This window comes from Suricata suricatta, chromosome 7 (genome assembly GCF_006229205.1).
Source record: "Suricata suricatta isolate VVHF042 chromosome 7, meerkat_22Aug2017_6uvM2_HiC, whole genome shotgun sequence".
Lineage (NCBI taxonomy): Eukaryota > Metazoa > Chordata > Mammalia > Carnivora > Herpestidae > Suricata > Suricata suricatta.
In genome coordinates, this window is record NC_043706.1 from 95,048,981 (window position 1) to 95,068,275 (window position 19,295).

The 19,295-nt window shown below is 41.1% G+C and overlaps 1 protein-coding gene across 1 annotated transcript in view; it reads right to left on the reverse strand.

Moving 5' to 3' along the window:
• Nucleotides 1-19,295, reverse strand: part of METTL24 (methyltransferase like 24) — a 103,740-nt gene that overhangs the window by 37,904 nt on the left and 46,541 nt on the right. Inside the window, exons 5-6 of the mRNA XM_029943208.1 lie at nt 18,710-18,849; nt 9,638-9,866 (exon numbers count right to left, since the gene is read on the reverse strand). Coding sequence (XP_029799068.1) covers nt 9,638-9,866; nt 18,710-18,849 — 369 coding nt within the window. The remainder of the gene's footprint in view (nt 1-9,637; nt 9,867-18,709; nt 18,850-19,295) is intronic.

A 19,295-nucleotide genomic window follows, 5' to 3' on the forward strand; every position in this document is an offset into this window, starting at 1 on the left:
GGTCTGAATGGCTCATTCACTCACCCACCAAACATTCATCAAGTCTCTACTATGCACTAAGCCTCAGGAATACAAAAACTAATGGCATATTAGATGGATTTCCCTGTTAAACACTCCCACTGCACATCGTACTTCTTTGTAGCACTCATTACAGGATCACATTTCTGTTTTTCAGCTATGTGTTACATCTTTTTTTTTTAAGTTTATTTATTTATTTTGAGAGAGAGAGAGAGCACACATGGAGAGGGCAGAGAGAGAGAGGGAGAGACAAAATTCTATGCAGGGTCTGAGCCATTAGCCAAGAGCCCAAAGCAGGGCTCGAACTCACAAACCGCAAGATCATGACCCAAGCTGAGATTGAGTCAGGACACTTAACCGACTGAGCCACCCAGGCACCCAGCCACATGTTAAATCTGAAGAGACTTGTTTATGGAAATGTTAAATGGAACAGCTATTATGAAAAACTGTATGTCAGGTTCTCAAAAAAATAAAAATAGATTCCCATAGGATCCAGCAATTTCATTCCTGGCTCTATATTCAAAAGAACTGAAAGCAGGGTCATGAAAAGATATTTGCCAAACCAATGGGCCACAGACATGTGCAAGAGAATATGAGCCAGCCTTAAAAAGCCAGGAAAACCAGTCCCATGCTACAACATGGATGAACCTTGAGGACATTATGCAGAGTGCAATAAGCCAGTCACAAAGACCTACACTATATGATTTCACTTATAGGAGGTACCTTCAATAGTCAAATTAGTTGAAACAGAAAATAAAGTGGTGGCTGCCAAGGGCTGCAGGAGGAGGGACTAGACTTTCAGTTTTGCAAGATGAAAATGTTCTAGAGGCTGGAAGCACAACAATGTGAATATATAGATGGTTCCTACTTTACAGCGGTTCAACTCAGGACTTTAAAAAAAATTTTTTTTTAACATTTTTATTATTGAGAGACAGAGCATGAGCATGGAAGGGGAAGGGCGGGGGGTGGCGGGGAGACAGAATCTGAAAGAGGTTACAGGCTCTAAGCTGTAAGCACAGAGCCCGATGAAGGGCTCAAACTCACAAACCGTGAGATCATGACCTGAGCCGAAGTTGGACACTTAACTGACTAAGCCACCCAGGCGCCCCAACTCAGGACTTCTCAAGTTTACCATGGGGCAAAAGCAGTATGTGTTAGGTAGAAACCATATTTCATTCATCAATTCTGATCCTCTCCCAGGCTAGCGATAGGTAGTATGATCCTCTCTCCAGCTCCCAGTCAGCCATGCGATCAGCAGGGCAACAACCCATACACTTACAACCATTCTGTATCTATACAACGATTCTGTTTTTCACATTATGTACAGTCTTCAGTAAATTACATGAGATATTTGGCACTTTGTGTTAGGTGATTTTGCCCAACAGTATGTTCATGTAAGTGTTCTGAGCACATTTAAGGTAGGCTAGGCTAACCTATGATGCTCGGTAGGTTAGGTGTGTTAAATGCGTGTGCAACTTACGACAGTTTCAGTTTACAAAGGGTTTATTGGGACATAACCCCATCTTAAGTTGAGGAATATCTATATTGACCATCCACTTGAAAACAGTTAAGATGGCAATTTTTAAAAAATTTTTTTTAAATGTTTTTATTTATTTTTGATACAGAGAGAGACAAAGCATGAGAGGGGGAGGGGCAGAGAGAGAAGGAGACACAGAACTGGAAGCAGGCTCCAGGCTCTGAGCTAGCTGTCAGCACAGAGCCTGACGCGGGGCTCGAACCCACAAACGTGAGATCTGACCTGAGCCGAAGCCAGAGGCTTAACCGACTGAGCCACCCAGGCGCCCCAAGATGGCAAATTTTATGTTATGTGTATGTGTACTTTACTACATTTTCTAACATTCCCTAATAAAGACTTTCCCCCCATACTTTCATTATTTAAGCACCATATTTGCATATGGGAGATGCTGAATAAGTCTTTACTGAATGGACAGATGACAGTGGAGGGATGGATGGATGGATGAATCGACGGGACAGACAGGTGGGAATATAAACAGAAGTGCAACCTAAACTAGCAACTACTACCCCATGTGAACATAGAGAAATGGACCCTGTGAATATGAAGAAGGGAGAGTTCTTGTTATGGTTGGTTTTGATATACTATTTACCATACAGAACTACTTTGTCTTACCCACCAGAAGCACAAAAAGTTTTAACAGAAATTTAATTCTTTCTAGTTGAATAATTCTGTTTTTTCTCTTACTTCTCTTCCCCACAGTATAATCTGTCTTCTGACATAGATGAAATTAAAAGAGAAAGATCCATTTCCTGTCACCTTTGCTCTTTCTGGCACCTCTTTTAATCCAAAAGGGTAATGTGAAATAGAGCTTACACTCAGCACCACAGAAGACGAGAACAGAGGATAAGTTGCTTGCCCACAGGTTATTAATCAGCTGCCCTCCAGGGCTTGGTGTTATAAAGCGGTGTCGTGTAATAAACAGCAGGCAAAAAGAATAATCGCCATTTTCTGACTCTGAAGTGCAGGCATGTGCTATAAAACTAAATTGACATCTGTTAGCAGGCTTGTCACATGGATGGTTTTTTCCTGCAGAATCTGGAATAAATTAAATCTTAAAATAAAACTTGGAACAGAGAGGCTGCTTTACATAATTCCTTCTAATGGTGTGCTGATTTTAAAGAGACGTTCTTATAAGAAATGTTTCATTATCATTTTAATTGCAAAACTGTTGAATGCCACTCCATGCTAAAAAATTAGTGTTTTTATAAGGTCCTTATGGTTTTAACTAAAAAGTGGGAAGTGAGACCTTCCTTTACTGATATTTTCACTGGCTGGAAAATAAATCAAGTTTTGCCTCTGAATAAAACCATGCCCACTTTCCCCAAGTACCTGGAGCCTGTTTTATGGGTGGTTGGTTGTGTATTTCAGAGAACCGGCATGGCCAGGCTCCCCAGGCAGAAATGGCTGGCCGGGAGGTGACCTCACAGGATTTGCTCAGGAATACACACCCTCCGAGGATCCACTAACATGATAGCAGGTTCTGGGGCCTCTTCCTGCCAAAAAGCATTAAGCATTTTTTACCACATATACAGGAACTGGCAGAGTGGCTTGAGCCGGCAAAGCCGAGCTGTGCAACACTGAACATGACATTCTTCTACCGAACCACACAGTCTCCTTCAGGAAAGGTAGTCACAGAAAGGGAAATCTTTATGGGCACCTGAAGCTTAGAGCCCCTCTGCTTCCTCAGGATCCATTTGGCTCTCTTTCCCAAAACTTTTGTCAAAATGGCAAAATTCTCAAATCCGCCCACCCCTGGGACACAGCAATGAAGAAAAACATATGCTAGCTCACTGGAGGCTTATTTCCTGTGTGTGAAATCTTCTCCTTTACGTAATAACACTGGGGCCTCTTTGAAAATCTCAAAGAAGTGACAGTTAGTCAAAATGCTTTGTTTTACATAAAATCACAATTCTAGGCTCATGAAAATACTTCATTTCTCTCACCAACATGAGTTTCTTTCTTTTTTCTTTTTCTTTTTTTTTTAGTCTTTTAAGGTTTATTTACTTTTGAGAGAGAGTGTGTGAGTAGGGGAGGGGTAGAGAGAGAAGGAGACACAGAATCCAAAGCAGGCTCTAGTCTCTGAGCTGTCAGAGCTGATGCGGGGCTCAAACTCATGGACTGTGAGATCATGGCCTGAGCTGAAGCTGGACGCTGAACCGACTGAGCCACCCAGGCACCCCAGGGAACATGAGTTTATTGGCCCATGCAACCTTCTCAAATGGCAGGGGTCATATCACACACCTTATAATAGGGGAAACTGAGGCACAAAGAAGACAGGAACTTGATGTAGAGACACAGAACAAGGCCACAGAAGTTGGCAGGCTCCCAACCTCCTGCTTCTTTAAAGGGTTTTATGCACTCACTGCAGGGGAAGGGGGATTTGCAAATGGAAAGCTCACTAGAGTCCTCTCTACACTCTGAGGCTCCTCACGGGGTGATCTTCATATTACCTGGGTCAGAGTTAGGTGGGGGGTTAGTTAAAAATGCAGGTCCCCTGGCTCTATGCTAGACCTGCTAAGTGAGAATCTCTAAGGTTGGCTCTGGGTTCGACATTTTAATCAAGGTCCCTAGGTAACTGGATTCTTTGCTTGGGCTGTTATTTTTGGTTTGTTTTCCGGTGTTCCCAATTCTAACCCTGAGATCTGAAGAACACTCAGTGGCACAGGGGGAAGTGGGTCTCTGGATTCCAGAGCACCGTTCACACACAACCTTGCCAGCGTGGCTTCTGCTCAAGGAAAACACATCAAAGAAGAAACAAACCCTGGGTCAACCCACATGTACCTAGCTCATGCTTCAAAACGGGCTTTATAATCTGCATGCTAGCTAAACACTGAATGGCTTAAAAATCACTAAGAGCCCAGAAATCTGCTTCACAGCAAATCTCACCATTATAGATGAGTGAAAAGGGTACAAAGCCGACACTCCTTTCCTGCATACTGAGTGCAGAAGTTATCAGCCCATGTTCTCACGATGGCTTGTCCTTTGGGACCACTACAGGTTGATGGAGAGAAAGATGTCTCTGCATTTCAAATTGCAATTCAGGAGTGTAACTGACTCATTACTCCTAAACTGCTACTGGCTTATTTCACAGAAACATAGTCTTGTCATGATTAAATAGCAATTCTGCAAGATGCAGTTGCCTTCAAATGCACAGAGATGCACCTCTCTTTGAAAAAGGAATATCAACAAGTCTAAACAGAAGACTGCACTAGGCCCTAAAAGAATCACCTGGACTTCTACCTTTACCATAGTATATCTCGTTTCCATGGTGTTTTCTACCCACATGTTCTTCTGAGGCATCAGTGGCTAAGGCCTCTGGATGCACTAACTGCTGCTTATTAATTCTGCAGCAGGCTGTGTGAAAAGATAAAGCATTCATAGTGCTCTGTGCATTTTATTTAGGAAGGCACTAGGTAGAAATCAGATCAAGTATTTTATCTATTTCCTGAGCACTTTACTAGATGGTTGGAATGGGATTCCGTGAGTCCCCACTCTTAAGTCACATACAGCTTAGTTAGAATCATACATCTGAGATGCAGGGGTCCTGCTCGAGGGTTAGCCATTAGTCATCTAGAACTCAGGCATGCCTGGGCCTTGAACTGGTGTGGGAAACCACGAGGAGACATTTTTTTAATGTTTATTTATTTTGAGGGGGGAGTGAAAGTGGGAAAGGAGCAGAGAGCGAGAGAGGGAATCGCAAGCACAGATCCCGATGAAGGGCTCCATCCCATGAATCGTGAGATCATGACCAGATCCAAAATCAAGAGTCGGACACTCAACAGACTGAGTCACCCAGGTGCCCCACGAGACATTTTTATAGAAGACCTTCCCTCCTGTGAAAAAAAAATTTTTGTTCCAAGAAAACAGCAAGGAAACGTGGTGCAAGAGGCTGGCACAGGAATGGAAAAATGATCCAGAGCACAGCACAGCATCTGTGCCTCACACCACCCTTGGCAGAAATTCAAGCTGAGGGTGGAGGACATCAGAGCACAAAGTGACCCAGGGCTGGGCCTTTGGGGGGAACATCAATTCCTAGTAGTTTGTGTTTCTCAGACTATGGCACAGGCCTTGCTAGTCACAGTATGGTCCCCAACCAGCAGCCTCAGCAGGGCCAGGTAGCTTGCTAGGAATGCAGAATCTCAGGTCCCACCCCAGAATTCAGAATTAACATCTGCATTTTAATTAGGTCCCATGATTCACAAATACATGAATTATAACCAATAATGCATGGAATATGATTTGAGTCAATACAAATAAGTACTTCAAAATCTTTTGTTTGTTAGGTATTTTTAACACGCTTTAAAAAACATAACTAAGGCAGTTTACTCATGAGTTACATGGATATTATTTCCCCAGATAATTCTAAGAAAGGTGATGCACTTTCTTCTTTCTTCCCTAAAGGGAAGATGCACTCCTCCCCTACGCCAAACACAAACCGAAAAGAGAAAATTATGAGAGACAGAGAGAGAACACAAAGGACATAAACTAAAATGATGTCAAAAAAAGAAAGGAATCTCGAATGACATTTGACATAAATATTTATCAAAAAACAAAACAAAACAGAAAACTGGTATGGAAGAACTAATAGCAGACAAAATAGACTTTCAGGTAAATAAAATTTCTGGGAATGAAAAGTGACATAGTATACACATGTGGCCGAATCTTCTTCCTGGATCTATCATTTTCCACTGCCAGCAGCAAAGCCTGAGTATCATTCCCAAGACGCATTCCACTCTAGGGCAGTATCAACATCGTGTTTATATTCGCCAATTTGATAAGCAAAAGAAAAAGGAATCTTTCTGTAGTTCAATTTCAAACCCGGGTTCTCCCCAGTACAGCGAGGATCACACAACAGAGCTGACTTAAGGTGATCCCTGAGGGGAGCCGGAGGGATGGGGGTGTGGAGGGCCAGGAAGCAGGCCCCGCCCCCTCCAGTGAGGACACCTGCAGCCACTCGGCCCAGGATAGCGACCCCGCCCACCAGGGGAGGCCCGCCCCTGCACCAAACAGGCACCGGTCCCGCTCCACCCTGTCCTCAGACCCGCTGCCCAAGGTCCCCGTGCCCCATTTCTGTTCTGTATTAATTCTCAGCAGCTTATTTAATTTATCTACAGCACAGTGTTTTCTTTCTACACAATCGCCAGCAAAGCTGTTCAGTGCCCCAGGGCAGCAAACAAAACAGTTCCCTACCACCGCTTCTGAAGAACCAATTGCCCTTCGGTGTCACACAGAGCTTTCATTAAAAACTCTGGCGTGGAATTGGGTGTAGTTAGCAACTTCCAGGGAAATCTGATATATTTTCCCTGAAAACAAAGAAAGAAAGAAAACAGAAAATGTTTTCTATAGAATTTTGTAAACACGTTACTGAAATTGTTTTTTAAAAAACGCTTTGAATTTAAAACCATCATTTTTTCAGTCGCCTGTGTTCTCTGATGTACTTCTCCAAAACAATCCATCCAGGTCGTGTCATTGTCCCTGCTACACTGACAACCAAACTGAGCACCAGAGCAGTTAAATGACTTGACCCGTTGCCAAAAATTACCACCAGGAGAACCAGTGCTTCGAAAGTAAATTGCTCAGCTTCCAGAGATCAAGCCTGAGGCAGCCCGGTTATTTATATTACCATCAGCATGGCTAAGACTGAAAGTATAACTTCTCCTTCAGCAGACTGGGTTATTTAGGATACTGTGTATAATAAGACTTTAAGAAAAAAGTATATGTTATGATTAACATGAGCAGAAATTTCAGATTTGATATTTCTAGTCCCATTCTGGAAAAATTCTTATGCATAGTTACAGCAACAAGTACGTGAGCAAAGAGAAGACAGTTTATCATTAATAATGCTGGATCCAGGTGCTATAATGGCTTGCGGTTCACATGCTTTTCCTGATGCTACTGCTCTCTCACCTGATGCTTCAGAAAGGGTTTTGATTTATAGTTTGAAATTTAAATTACCAAAGAGTTTTAAAAGCAGCACAAAAGCCACATGCATCTTTCTGTCACCATGTCAGGGTGCTGCCTTTCCTTTTTGCCTGAAGGGCTAGAGCGTAGGCGTGGATAAAGAAAAGAAAAATTACAGCTTAACATGGAGAAACATCACGAAACTATATGAAATAGTCTGACTTCGTGAAGTGAAAACAAAACAACTAAAAAAACCTCTCTGATTTCTAAAGTCACTTGCAGAAAAAAAATGAGTGAAGAAGGCAAGGCTCATGCACATATTTTAGTGTGTGTGTGTGTGTGTGTGTGTGTGTTTTCTATTTGCTTTCCCTGCCAGAGCCACATCCTATTGACCAGTGTCACACAAGCAGAAAAATGAAAACAGACTTTGCTTGCTGCAGGCCAGAAATGAAGTTTCCTTTTATCTGACACAGCATAGCTTCTAGACTCATGCTTCTAATGAAAGCAATCATTACTCACCAATGGGTTTCATTTTTCTTGTTTTGTTTCAAAGCACTCAAACACACAAACACCTATGAAAGAGTATCAGTATCTTTTAAATCCCTCAGTAAGGAATTTTTAAAGCAGCAATATTGGCAATTCTGAGCCAGATCACTTTCATGTTTTCCCAATTTTTTTGTTGTTGTGGTAAAATACACATAACATAACATGAAATTTACCACCCTAACCATTTTTAGTTTTAAAATGTTTTTATAAATAGGGGCGCCTAGGTGGCTCACTGGTCAAGCACCCGACTTTGGCTCAGGTCATAATCTCACAGTTCGTGGGTTTGAGCCCACGTCAGGCTCTGTACTGACAGCTCAGAGCCTGGAGCCTGATTTGGATTCTGTGTCTCCCTCTCTCTTTCTGCTCCTCTCCTGATCACATTCTGTCCCTCTCAAAAATAAATAAACATTTTTAAAAAATTTATTAAAAAAATACAGGTCTTTGAAGGTAACAGGTAGCAAAAAGAAAATAAAATTCTGGAAAATGGTCCTACATCAGTTTCTGTTTAGTGATTTTTACGCCCCAAATCCTATCTATGTTTCATTTAGGCTCTGAATTATTAAATGCTAGTGACTGTCAATGGCAGAGCAAAATACAAATCAATAGTTAATCACATGTTAAAAGAGCAGCAAATTCTTTGAAGTCTTTCTTGAAGAAATTCCTGCAGTCCAATTAAAGGGAAGTTGGTGTGTGTGTGTGTGTGTGTTTTTTTTTAAGGAGGCTGAGGAGGAAGAGGAGCAAGAGGGAGCGGAGAAGAAAAAGAACAAAGCAGAGGAAACGCCCTTTTGTTAAAGATCAAGCAGCCAACTCAAGTTTAAAATTAAGTCCCATGTACACTGGTTTTCAGAAACACCCACTTTGGCACGTTCCAAATCCCATGCGGCCTCTGGCTGAGAACTCGAGGCAAAGGAGGCCTAGCCCAAGCAGGTTAGCAAACAAACACACGCCAAACACACTCAGGAGAATTATCTAGTATTTGCCTACAGAATACAATTGGCTCAGCTCAACACTAAAAATTGCTTTCCAGGAACACAGTTCAGAGATTGAGTTTCCTTTTGCTCTCCATGCACAATAAAAAACCTGTAGGGATTTGACATCTTTTGACATAATTATATCAGTTGCAACACACATAATGTCCATTCAATTTTACAAAGTTCATTTTAATCAAAGATATACATATTCTCTGGTCTTTAAGAGCCTAGAGACCCAAAATAGTTGTTAGTGAGAAACATGATACCTGAGCAATTTCTTATCAGACAAAAACCTGGCTCGATTACTTTTTGTATTTGAGGCTGACATAAGTAGTTTGCTCTGTCTGAACATTTTAAATCAATTGCCAAATGAAAATGGGACTCTTGAACCTACGCCAGAAGTAGGTATCTTAGTTCCTGCCCAGTCTTGGCTAAAACCCTAGCGCTACTCAACAGCAACAGCAACTACAATCTACAAATCAACTTAAGATCTCTTTCCTTGCCAAAATTTTATGTCTACAGAGCTGACTCTATAAATAATGATGGGTGATCATCAGTAAAATTGAAACAGGATCCTCAAACGTCCAATTCTTGGTTTGCATTTTTTAAAGTTTACGAGTTTATTCACTTTACTTAATTATGAAATCAAATTTAAAAGTCTCACCTTGTGATGCCCAAATTCATTCAAAATGGTTCCCAGTTTTCTGGTGTTGCCGTACGGTTTGGGGGCAGCAACAGCCGGATGGGGGTCCCGCCAGTCGATGGACAAGCGATGATACCAAAGGTGTGGGCTCTCCAGGACATGAGCTGATTTAACACTAGGATCAAAACGATGTACTTCACATCCATTGTTGGCCATGCTAACCTCAAATTGGGTATCATCATTCCCCAGCCTATAAAGAAAGAGGATGGAAATCAATAACAACACAAATATAATGAAGCAAAAGTGTTGGATTGATAAAATGACAATTCTAACGACAATTTTCTTATTCATGTCTAGCTTTCTCCTGTTTTAACACATGGCTAACTGTACACATTCAATAAACCTGCTTCCTTCACAAAGAGCTTTATAAAAAGCAAGCAATTATCTGCTAAATGTAGACCAGAGAATCACATGTTCAAACATGTAGAAACATAGCAAATTAATTTTTTTAAAGATGTAAACCATAGTAGCAATGAAATAAGACTATCCAGTAATCTTAAGAGGTTTCCTCAGAATACATCGGAAATATAAGCGCCAGGATTGGTTCCCTTAGGGAGGGGTGCATCTACTAATGAGGTAATTTGTCTCCATTCCAATGGCCATGATGCCTGCAGCCTGACTTAAAGACAATATCTGTTTTCTTAGAAATGGAAATGCATTTTAAAATAGTACATCTAAAGAAAAGACAAATATGTATGGTTCTACGGCTTCCAGTACTTAGGAAGTAGAAGAGACACCTCACCTAAATTCACATCAATAGGAGGAATAAATTATGAATTAATTGTACTTAAGGGGTGCCTGGGTGGCTTAGTCCGTTAAGTGCCCGACTTCAGCTCAGGTCATGATCTCACGGTTCGTGGGTTCGAGCCCCGCGTCGGGCTCTGTGCTGACAGCTCAGAGCCTGGAGCCTGCCTTGGATTCTGTCTCCCCTTCTCTCTGCCCCTCCCCTGCTCATGTTCTGTCTCTGTTTCTCAATAATAAATATATGTTAAAAAAACTTTTAATTGTACTTAAGTACCCACTTTGTAGCACATCGTGTGAAACATTCATATACTTACACATTTTTAATTTACTCAAACATATTCCTTATTTGGTGGAGTAACATTCATCGCTTTGATTAAAGCATCAGCTTGGATGAAAAACAGGAAATTAAATCAAACAGGATTATTTTTTTTAATGGTGATTACAGCTTCTTTGCCCAAAATACTATAATTAAATGTGATGTAAGATGCCAAAGTCCCAAAAGGTATCTAGAACCTGGCCAAACCTGAACCCAGTGCAGAAATGCCTCACTCTCTTAGACTTCACCACTGTAGACACTTCATAATGCGGACGCGTACAAGCTCACTGGCCAACAATTATTCATCTGGCATTAGGGAACAAAAATAAACCTTCAGAACAGAGATCCTCCCTCCACCAGACATTCTTACTACTCTATTTGCCTTGTTCTTTCCCTTCACTACTGCTACATTGCTTTTGCTCCCGCTGGACACATGGCATGTCAACCCTCTGGTGTCCCTCAGCTACAACTCTCTCTCCCCTTGTGGCTAACACCCTTCTCCCAAACTATCCACTCCTTTTCCCTGGGAGATCCTTTCCTACTTTTTACCTCCTACTGAACCCACACAACTCAGACCATTGGACTCTCTACCCTAGTTTCCCTTCAAAGTTTCCATTATCTGATCTGGTGTGGCAGACTGACTTGCTGGCTCGAATTCCGTCCCCCTCCATCCAAACTACTGTCACGCTATGCTCACCACAGGCAGTGTCCTTTCTTGCCCCTTGATTTTCTGGCTTGACTGGGTGATTTGTTTTTTGGAAGGAAGGGACAGTATGCCTGTCCTGAGCCAAGGCTTTATGTGCTTGTGTCCACTCTCCCGTACCATCCTCATAATATCCTAGACAGCTCGCCGGTCTCAGAAAAATAAGAAACATGAAGGGCAGGGGTACCTCAGCCCAGCTGCCAGCTTTCTATGAACAGCAGAACTGCCCTCAGCCACCACACCTTGAAGTAAAGTCTCCCAGCTGAGCCCAGCTGCCATCAACTGAAACCCGGCTGATTTGTAGACACAGAAGTTAAGAATAAATAAGGGTTTTAAGCTACTAAATTTTACAGTGATTTGTTACCCAGCAACAGTTAACCTATAAACCTGCCATGAAATATAAATCCAAGAGTTGATTAAAAATTACATTTTTAATAGGCAGATTTCTTTCTATATCGATCAGAATATAGCCAAATTCACCTGCCCCAAGGGATTTTTCACTTCCTTGCATATGCTGAAACTTAGATGAGCAAACCAATGTTATTATGGGTCATCCAATGGAAAATGGCAATTTTGTAGTTTTACTAAGAGAACACAATGTCAAAAAAGTACTCATTAAATCCAATTTGTATGTAAACTTTCTAGAGTAGAGAAATTTGAATTATTTATTTCTAAGTGAATTTTCAAAATACTATTTTCCAGGAAACATCCTCTACTCTAAAACTTTCATTTTAATCAAGACTTCAAAAACTTTTAAGGATTAAATTAACCACACATGGTTCTGTAATGAACTTTTTTAGTGAGGCCCTTTATTACATATTGATATGTTTTCCATTTAAATAAAAGTTTTTGTAATGAAAAAATAACAAATACACATAGGGAGAGATCAAAGAAATAGATAAAATAAAAAGGAAGTTTTCTACCACTAGAAATTTTGGCTTCTAATTTCAAGAGATAATCACAGTAATTTTTTGTGTATCCTCCAGAAATTCTCTATATATGTACAGTGTTTTTATTAGAGATATCATAAGCACACAAATACATATTTACGTTAATCATCCAATAGTGAGGAACCATTTTGTAGGATACACTCAAAAACATGAAACTATTGAAATTTGTAATTTTGGGGTTAACTTATATTACTTTTAGTAAATAAAATACACTCAACACACAAGTGTACTAAATTGGGAAGTAATAAATTGCATTGATTTCATCAAGGTCTATAATTCTTATTTCCATTATTCAAAATGGTCCTTCTTCAACTTAGTTTAAATTAGTCAAGTTTGTGGTAGGTGTAAAAAGCAAGAGGAGTCTGGCTTCGGCTCAGGTCATGATCTCAGGGTTCGTGGGTTCAAGCCCCACATCAGGCTCTGTGCTGACAGCTAACTCAGAGCCTGGGGCCTGCTTCAGATTCTGTGTCTCCTTATCTCTCTGACCCTTCCTTGCTCGAGCACGCGCTCTCTGTCTCTCAAAAATAAATAAAAAACATTAAAAAAAAATTTTTTAATTAAAAAAAAGCAAGAGGAAAGGCAAATGTAATATACATAGATGTGGCAATACTCAGCCCAAAGTAGGAAAACCGGGAGTCAAATCCAATCCAGGTAGTTGCAAAGCATGTGCTGTTTATACTGTCCCTCATTGCGAATGAGCTCAGGACACGGAATCCTGGAAGGAGTATTTGTGATCTCAGGGATCTAGGAAACTGCCAGTTACTGAAGAATAAAGCTCCATACAGAAGAGGACTGTGTCAATCAATCTTTCTTTCTTTCTTTCTTAGTTTCAAGCATTTATTTAAATTCCAATTAGTTAACATACAGCATAATTTTGTTGCTTATCTCTGAATCCTAAGTGCTGAATAAAGAGATGGCAAATCTACAAAATGCTGCCCCAAGTGACAGAAAACTAGAAAATTAGGTAGGGTCTGGAATCCCTAAAATACAAAGTATACAGTACCTAGCATGGCATGCAGTACACTATATTTCACTGTCTTCTTTATGTATATAAACAAATATCAATAAAGCATTTTAATGTTTAAGGCACTATACTAGACACCAGAGACAGATAAATTCATCATAACCCTTGAGTTGAAGTTCATAAGTAGTAATGAAGAAAGATTTCTGAATAACTACAGTAAAACTATGAAATAACCAAAACAAAACTATTACTTACAGAAAAAATATACTTAGTCTATAAGGAAATCATTTGCTGTTCTTATTTAACTAGAAAGAGAATTCACTGTAGAAAATTCTACTTTATAGGAATGTTCTACTTAATTGTGTATTCCATGAAGCAAGAAATGTAGATCACAGGCTTCTACCTCATGATCTAAGATAGCCGTTCCATTCCCTGCTACCACGTCTGCATTCCAGCCATCAGGAAAAGTAAAAGGGGAATGAAGGTCACGTCCTTTCCTCTTAGGATATGGCTGAGAAGTTGCGCACATCCCATGCATTCATCACTCAAAGCTAGTCATACGGCCACTTGCAGCTTCAGGGAAGGCTAGAGTATGCAGTTTTCAGCAAAGTGGCCAGGTGCCCTGCTAAACTCAGGAGTTCTGTTTCCAAAGGAAAAAGGAAAGAATGGATATTGGAGGACAACTAGAAATTCCTGCTACAGCCCATTTCTGAAATAGTTAAGCAGTTAATATGCGTATTCAAATGTATAAGCATTCATGAAGACTATAGCCCATCCCCCATCCCTCATATGGGAGAGAGAGAGCATGATATAACTGATGCTTATGAATATTTTTCCGCATATGGGGTTTGAGACCATGACAAGCTCTTCAGCACAGAAAGGGCATCAAATCTGAGAGATCTGTTAAGGAAATAGGAATGGGGAGAATTATAGGACTAACCTTCCAAAGGTAACAGAATAACAGTCACCATCTTGACCCTCCTCTTCTGATGTCTCAGAGAGCAACAATCAAGATTCCTAAGTGTGGCTGTGTAGGTTGTGCACCCAATTCTAGAAAGTACCACTCACATCATAGTCACCATAATGATGATTTTTTAGGAGGTGGGAGTAAAGGTTCCCGAGGGGGTGCCTTTTCCCAAGTCATATTAAGGGTGTCCTTTGGACCAGCTACAGTGCGAGCAATTGCATGCCTTTTAATGTTACTGAAGGGTAGAAGGAATGGATATGGTACTGCTGCAGGTCCTTGGTTATTCTTTTAGAAATATTCCCAAGAGTCTTAGATAGGTGTCCTTTTTGTCCCCCAGGAATCAAAACTCCCAAGTGTAAACACATGAAGAGATGCCCAAGATCATTTGCTAAGATGGAGAAACAAATCAAAATCACAATGAGATACCTCTTCACATCCACTAGGGTGGCTACAATCAATAAAGACAAATAATAACAAATGTTGGCAACAACGTGGAGAAATTAGAACCCTCATACATTGCTGGTGGGAATATAAAATGGTATATTCCCAAGAGAAGTAAAAACTAATGTCTACGGAAAAACCTGCACGTGAATATTCACTGCAATACTATTCCCCATAGCCAAACAGTGGAAACAACCTAAATGTCCATCAACTGATGAGCAGATAAATAAAATGAAGTATAGCCATATAATGGAATGTGATTCAGCTATAAAAAGGAATAAAGTACTGATATATATTACAACATGGATGAACCTTGAAACCATTATGCTAAGTGAAAAAAATACAGTCACAAAAGGTCACATGTTGTGTGCTTCCATTTACATAAAAGGTCCAGAATAGGCAAATTCACAGGGCGAAAGTAGACTAGTGGTTCTCTAGGACGAGGGGGTAAAGAGCAGGAAAGGTGTTGGAGTTGCAGATGACTGCTACAGGGTGTAGGGCTTCCTCTTTGGGGCCATGAAAGTGTTCTAAATTTGTCTGCAGTGACCCCAAACCACTGAACTGTACGGCTTATAGAGTGAATTGTATGCTATGTGAATTATAGCTCAACAAAGCTGTTAAAAATAAATAAGGTAAAAGCAGGCACAGGAAAAGTTTCTAACTGTGATCACTTGAAGGCATCAGGGTTGGAAGACATAAGACAATCATGTTTCTCAGGAGTTTCGTGGTCCATTCTGGGTTTTTCAAAGCATAAATGACCCTGAGTAGTAGATGAAAAACATTTGATAAATTATTAATTTTTATTAAATAATATTGCATGAAATGTCAAGATTCTGTCCAAAATATATATCATCAACAGGGATGACATCACTCCTAATGAGGCCAAAACCCATTCTTGGGAGCCAAAGAAACTTCCTCTTTTTACATATAAAGCATATGTTACAAATACATATGTTACATAAACAGATATACAGTTTATCGTTGGCATTAAAATTTCACGGGGGAGTGGTGATTAGGAAAAAACCTATCTAAAAGGATCCGTGGTCCATGCTTTTCTGATTCCTCATTCATGTGTGCTATGAGCGCCTGCTGTGTTAATTAAACCATTACAAGTTGAAAATTTTTGGCACCTGGAAGTCCCAGCTTTTCTGCGTTAAGATACTCGTTGTTGCCCAACCACGTGTCCTCTGTCAAATGTTCTTCTGTCTTGTGCTGAGAACTTATGCCTTGAAATGATACCACCAGACAGAGGACTTAAAAAAAGAGGTGAAAAAGATTTACCTATGTATTATCTCTTCCCAAGTTTTCTCCTCCACTCTCACTCCCACCTCTGAAAAAAACAATCTTTGACAGGAAGGCTAAACTAGGGATATTTCCTGATTTGCTTTACCACCATTCCCCCAACCTCCCCCTCCACTTCACGGAGAAGCCTTACAGGGCAGCCCCCCACCCCAGCCTATAGAGGTCACGTAGATGACATTATTCCCTGAACACATAACCAGCCTCTCCTTTCTCTTCTCTTCCCCTTCCTGTGTAACACAGCCTACGTGCACAGCACCTTTCCATCTCTTAAGTGGTTTATTCTATGCCATTTCAAAGTTGAAAAGGATCTAATTTTAATTTTCAACTAGACTTCACACAGAGTGCACTCTCCTGGAAAAATGCTTTTACATTAACTGTGGAATAAAGAGCTTTGACTCCTAGTAAAGACATTCCAGACCCCGAAATAAGGTGGAGGGGATTCCTGCTTCAGTTCCTGGGGTTGAGGAAAGATGGGGAACAGATCAGAAGGCAGGGCATTCAGCCTTTGTCTGCTGGTCCATCTGTCCTCAGACTCCTTTCTTCCTCTGTAGGAAGGACACCCCCAGCTGGGCTTTATCAATCATCCTTGGTTGACCTGGGAATGACTGGGCACAGAAGTGGCATGGTCTTGCTGCTGCCACAGCGCTGGGGCTTCGAGCACATACTGCCTGGGGTAGGGACCCCACAACCCACTTGCCTCCCCCCCCCCGTGTCGCAACTACCCTACTACTCTCCAACGAATGCTGAGCCTCCAGAGCCCACCTTTCCTGTTCTTGTGCCACCACTTCTGGGCTAAGGCTTTCTTCTCTCAATATCAACTGAGATGGCAGCTGGCTATTTGGTTGCCCCCAGGCAAGCAATTTGCCTGAGAAGGGGGTATGCTTGTCCTGACCCTCCGTCCTGAGTAACAGTGCAACCAATGCGTGCATCCACAAACCAAAGCATCTTTTTTCTTAACCATCAGAAATATTTTCTTTAGTTCCCCATTTTCAATTAAGCCTTTTTAGGTTTTGAATCAAATGTTGGCCCTTATAATCTATTCACACCTGTTCCCAGTGGAATTCATTTGTTCTTACTGCTCTTTACAAAGTTGAGTTTGAATAGTGAACATTTAAATGAAAATAAGAAACTACCTTTCACAGGAAGTAATCTGAAATCTTACAGTGAAACTATTTTATCTGGCGCTGAAGTACAAGGAAAGCAAAAAGGAATTTAAAAGAATTTCCCCCCAAACAGCTTTCTTCATTTCATTTTACTCAGTGATATGCTTTAAATGAAATTATAAAATATGAAGGCAGCTCAGAGCAAGAAAACAGGACCAAACTGAGATCTCCAATTTGCATGTGGTACGCTGCAATTATTTTTATGACCTACTTTCATGCATTTTTAATATGATAGAAAATAAACTCTACTATCAAAACTTCCCATTCTTTCTACAGTCTTGAAACATGGCCGGTGGGCTCCCCTCTGTTCTAATCAAGTGGCTGAGCAACCCATTTCCTACGCCTCAGCCTCCAGGTTCAAATCATAACCAGCGACCCCCCTGCTCTCCGGACCTTGAGCAGTCGTCGGGTAGCAAATATCTAGTGAGTGCCTACAGTGTCTCAGGCCCCACTGCTACACACTTCCGTTATCCCGAGACTCTTATTTGAACCTTGCGTTTTTACAAGAAGTCCACAGTCGCTACAACTAAGAATTCTTGTTTGGCAAAGTCTGATGTTGATGGTGATCCTCTGGGCACAGACCCAAACGTCTGCCCCCAGCCCTTATCATCTAGGATTTGGGTTGGCAGTTGTCACTCGTGTGCCTGAATGTGAATCACTGAGGTGATGAAACCGATGAGTGAAAAGCAAGCACATGACCTCTGTCAGGGTCTCCAGTGTTTTTGTAATGGACCTCGAGATCTTGCCTGAGAACCTCACCACATAGCTTCCACAAAGAGTCTATGGAACAGGGTGTTACCAAGACAAACAACTCTTTCCTGCCATTTTTTTTTTTGAGACACATTTTTGTAAGTTCAGGACTGGATGTGAGTCCTAGTATATTTCATGAAATAGTCTCGTTATTTTATATTCACCCTTTGACAAAAATTCCTCTAAATCCATTTGTACACTTAGGTCATTTTCAGCCCGAATAACTAAATATTATTATTTCCTACAGTTTGACAAAATCACACTGTTTTCCCAAAAATTCCCTTTTCTTTCTTTTTAACGTAAAAGTACACACAGATTTACACTGGCACAAAACATAAAAGTCCAACAGTGGCCATTCAATTTGAGTCACTCCTCATAAATGTGTATAAAATTTCTAATATGCTTGCTGTTAATGTTAATATTCTCTCTCTTTGTAGTAAGGATGCCATATAATTCTAGCTGGAGATCATAGGCTTTCCAAGAGGATCATCATCATACTGAAAACTGAAGTTGCCAATTCACCCCCAGAAGAATGGGAGAGAAAATGGTCCTGGTTGCTTCTGGTGATCTGCAGGTGCCCACAGTTACCTAACCGACACATGAGTCTGAAACAAACGACAGGAGGCAGAGTATAGCATCTGTTACACACTGTTACGCTCATAACTTTGTGGTACTAGAAATGCCGTGGGCACCTGCAGGAGCGTTTTGGTCTTCTGCTGTAAAAGGCACTTACCCTAAAGAGTAGAGGCGGCATTGCTTGCTGCGGATTTGATGAGCTAAGCCAAACCTGTCATCAAGACAGACTGACCAAGGCTTCTTTGCAGGGCTGGAGTCGGTAGCTAGGCTGTCTGTGCTGATGTGATTGCATGCAATCTGTAAGGATTGGAAATCAATGTGAATAATTTAAAGTACTGGACGATAAATGGCAGGCGGGGAGTTACTGCTTCCCCAGTCCCTGAAAGCCATAACAAGAGAATTATATCCTTCTCCACTGCCAACTACTCCTCTCCCCCAGGGAAACACAAGACTGCTGTCAAATGTTCAGAGGAACTCCAAATACTGGATTATAAGGAACCTCGTGGAGACTATAGATAGGTTTGAAGGGAAGGGGAGGGCTACTATAGCCATATGCACAGGGTATGTAAGGGAGGACAGGTCAGGAGCAAAGGTGACAGAAAGGAGGCGTTCCGAAAAGCTTTGAAGAGAGGTGTGAGTCCTTGAGGATGAACGGAAGTTGACCAAGAAGTTGAGATCAAGAAGGGCATTCCAAATGTGGAGAACAGTGCTGGTAAAACACAGAGGTCTGTAATCCACAGTGT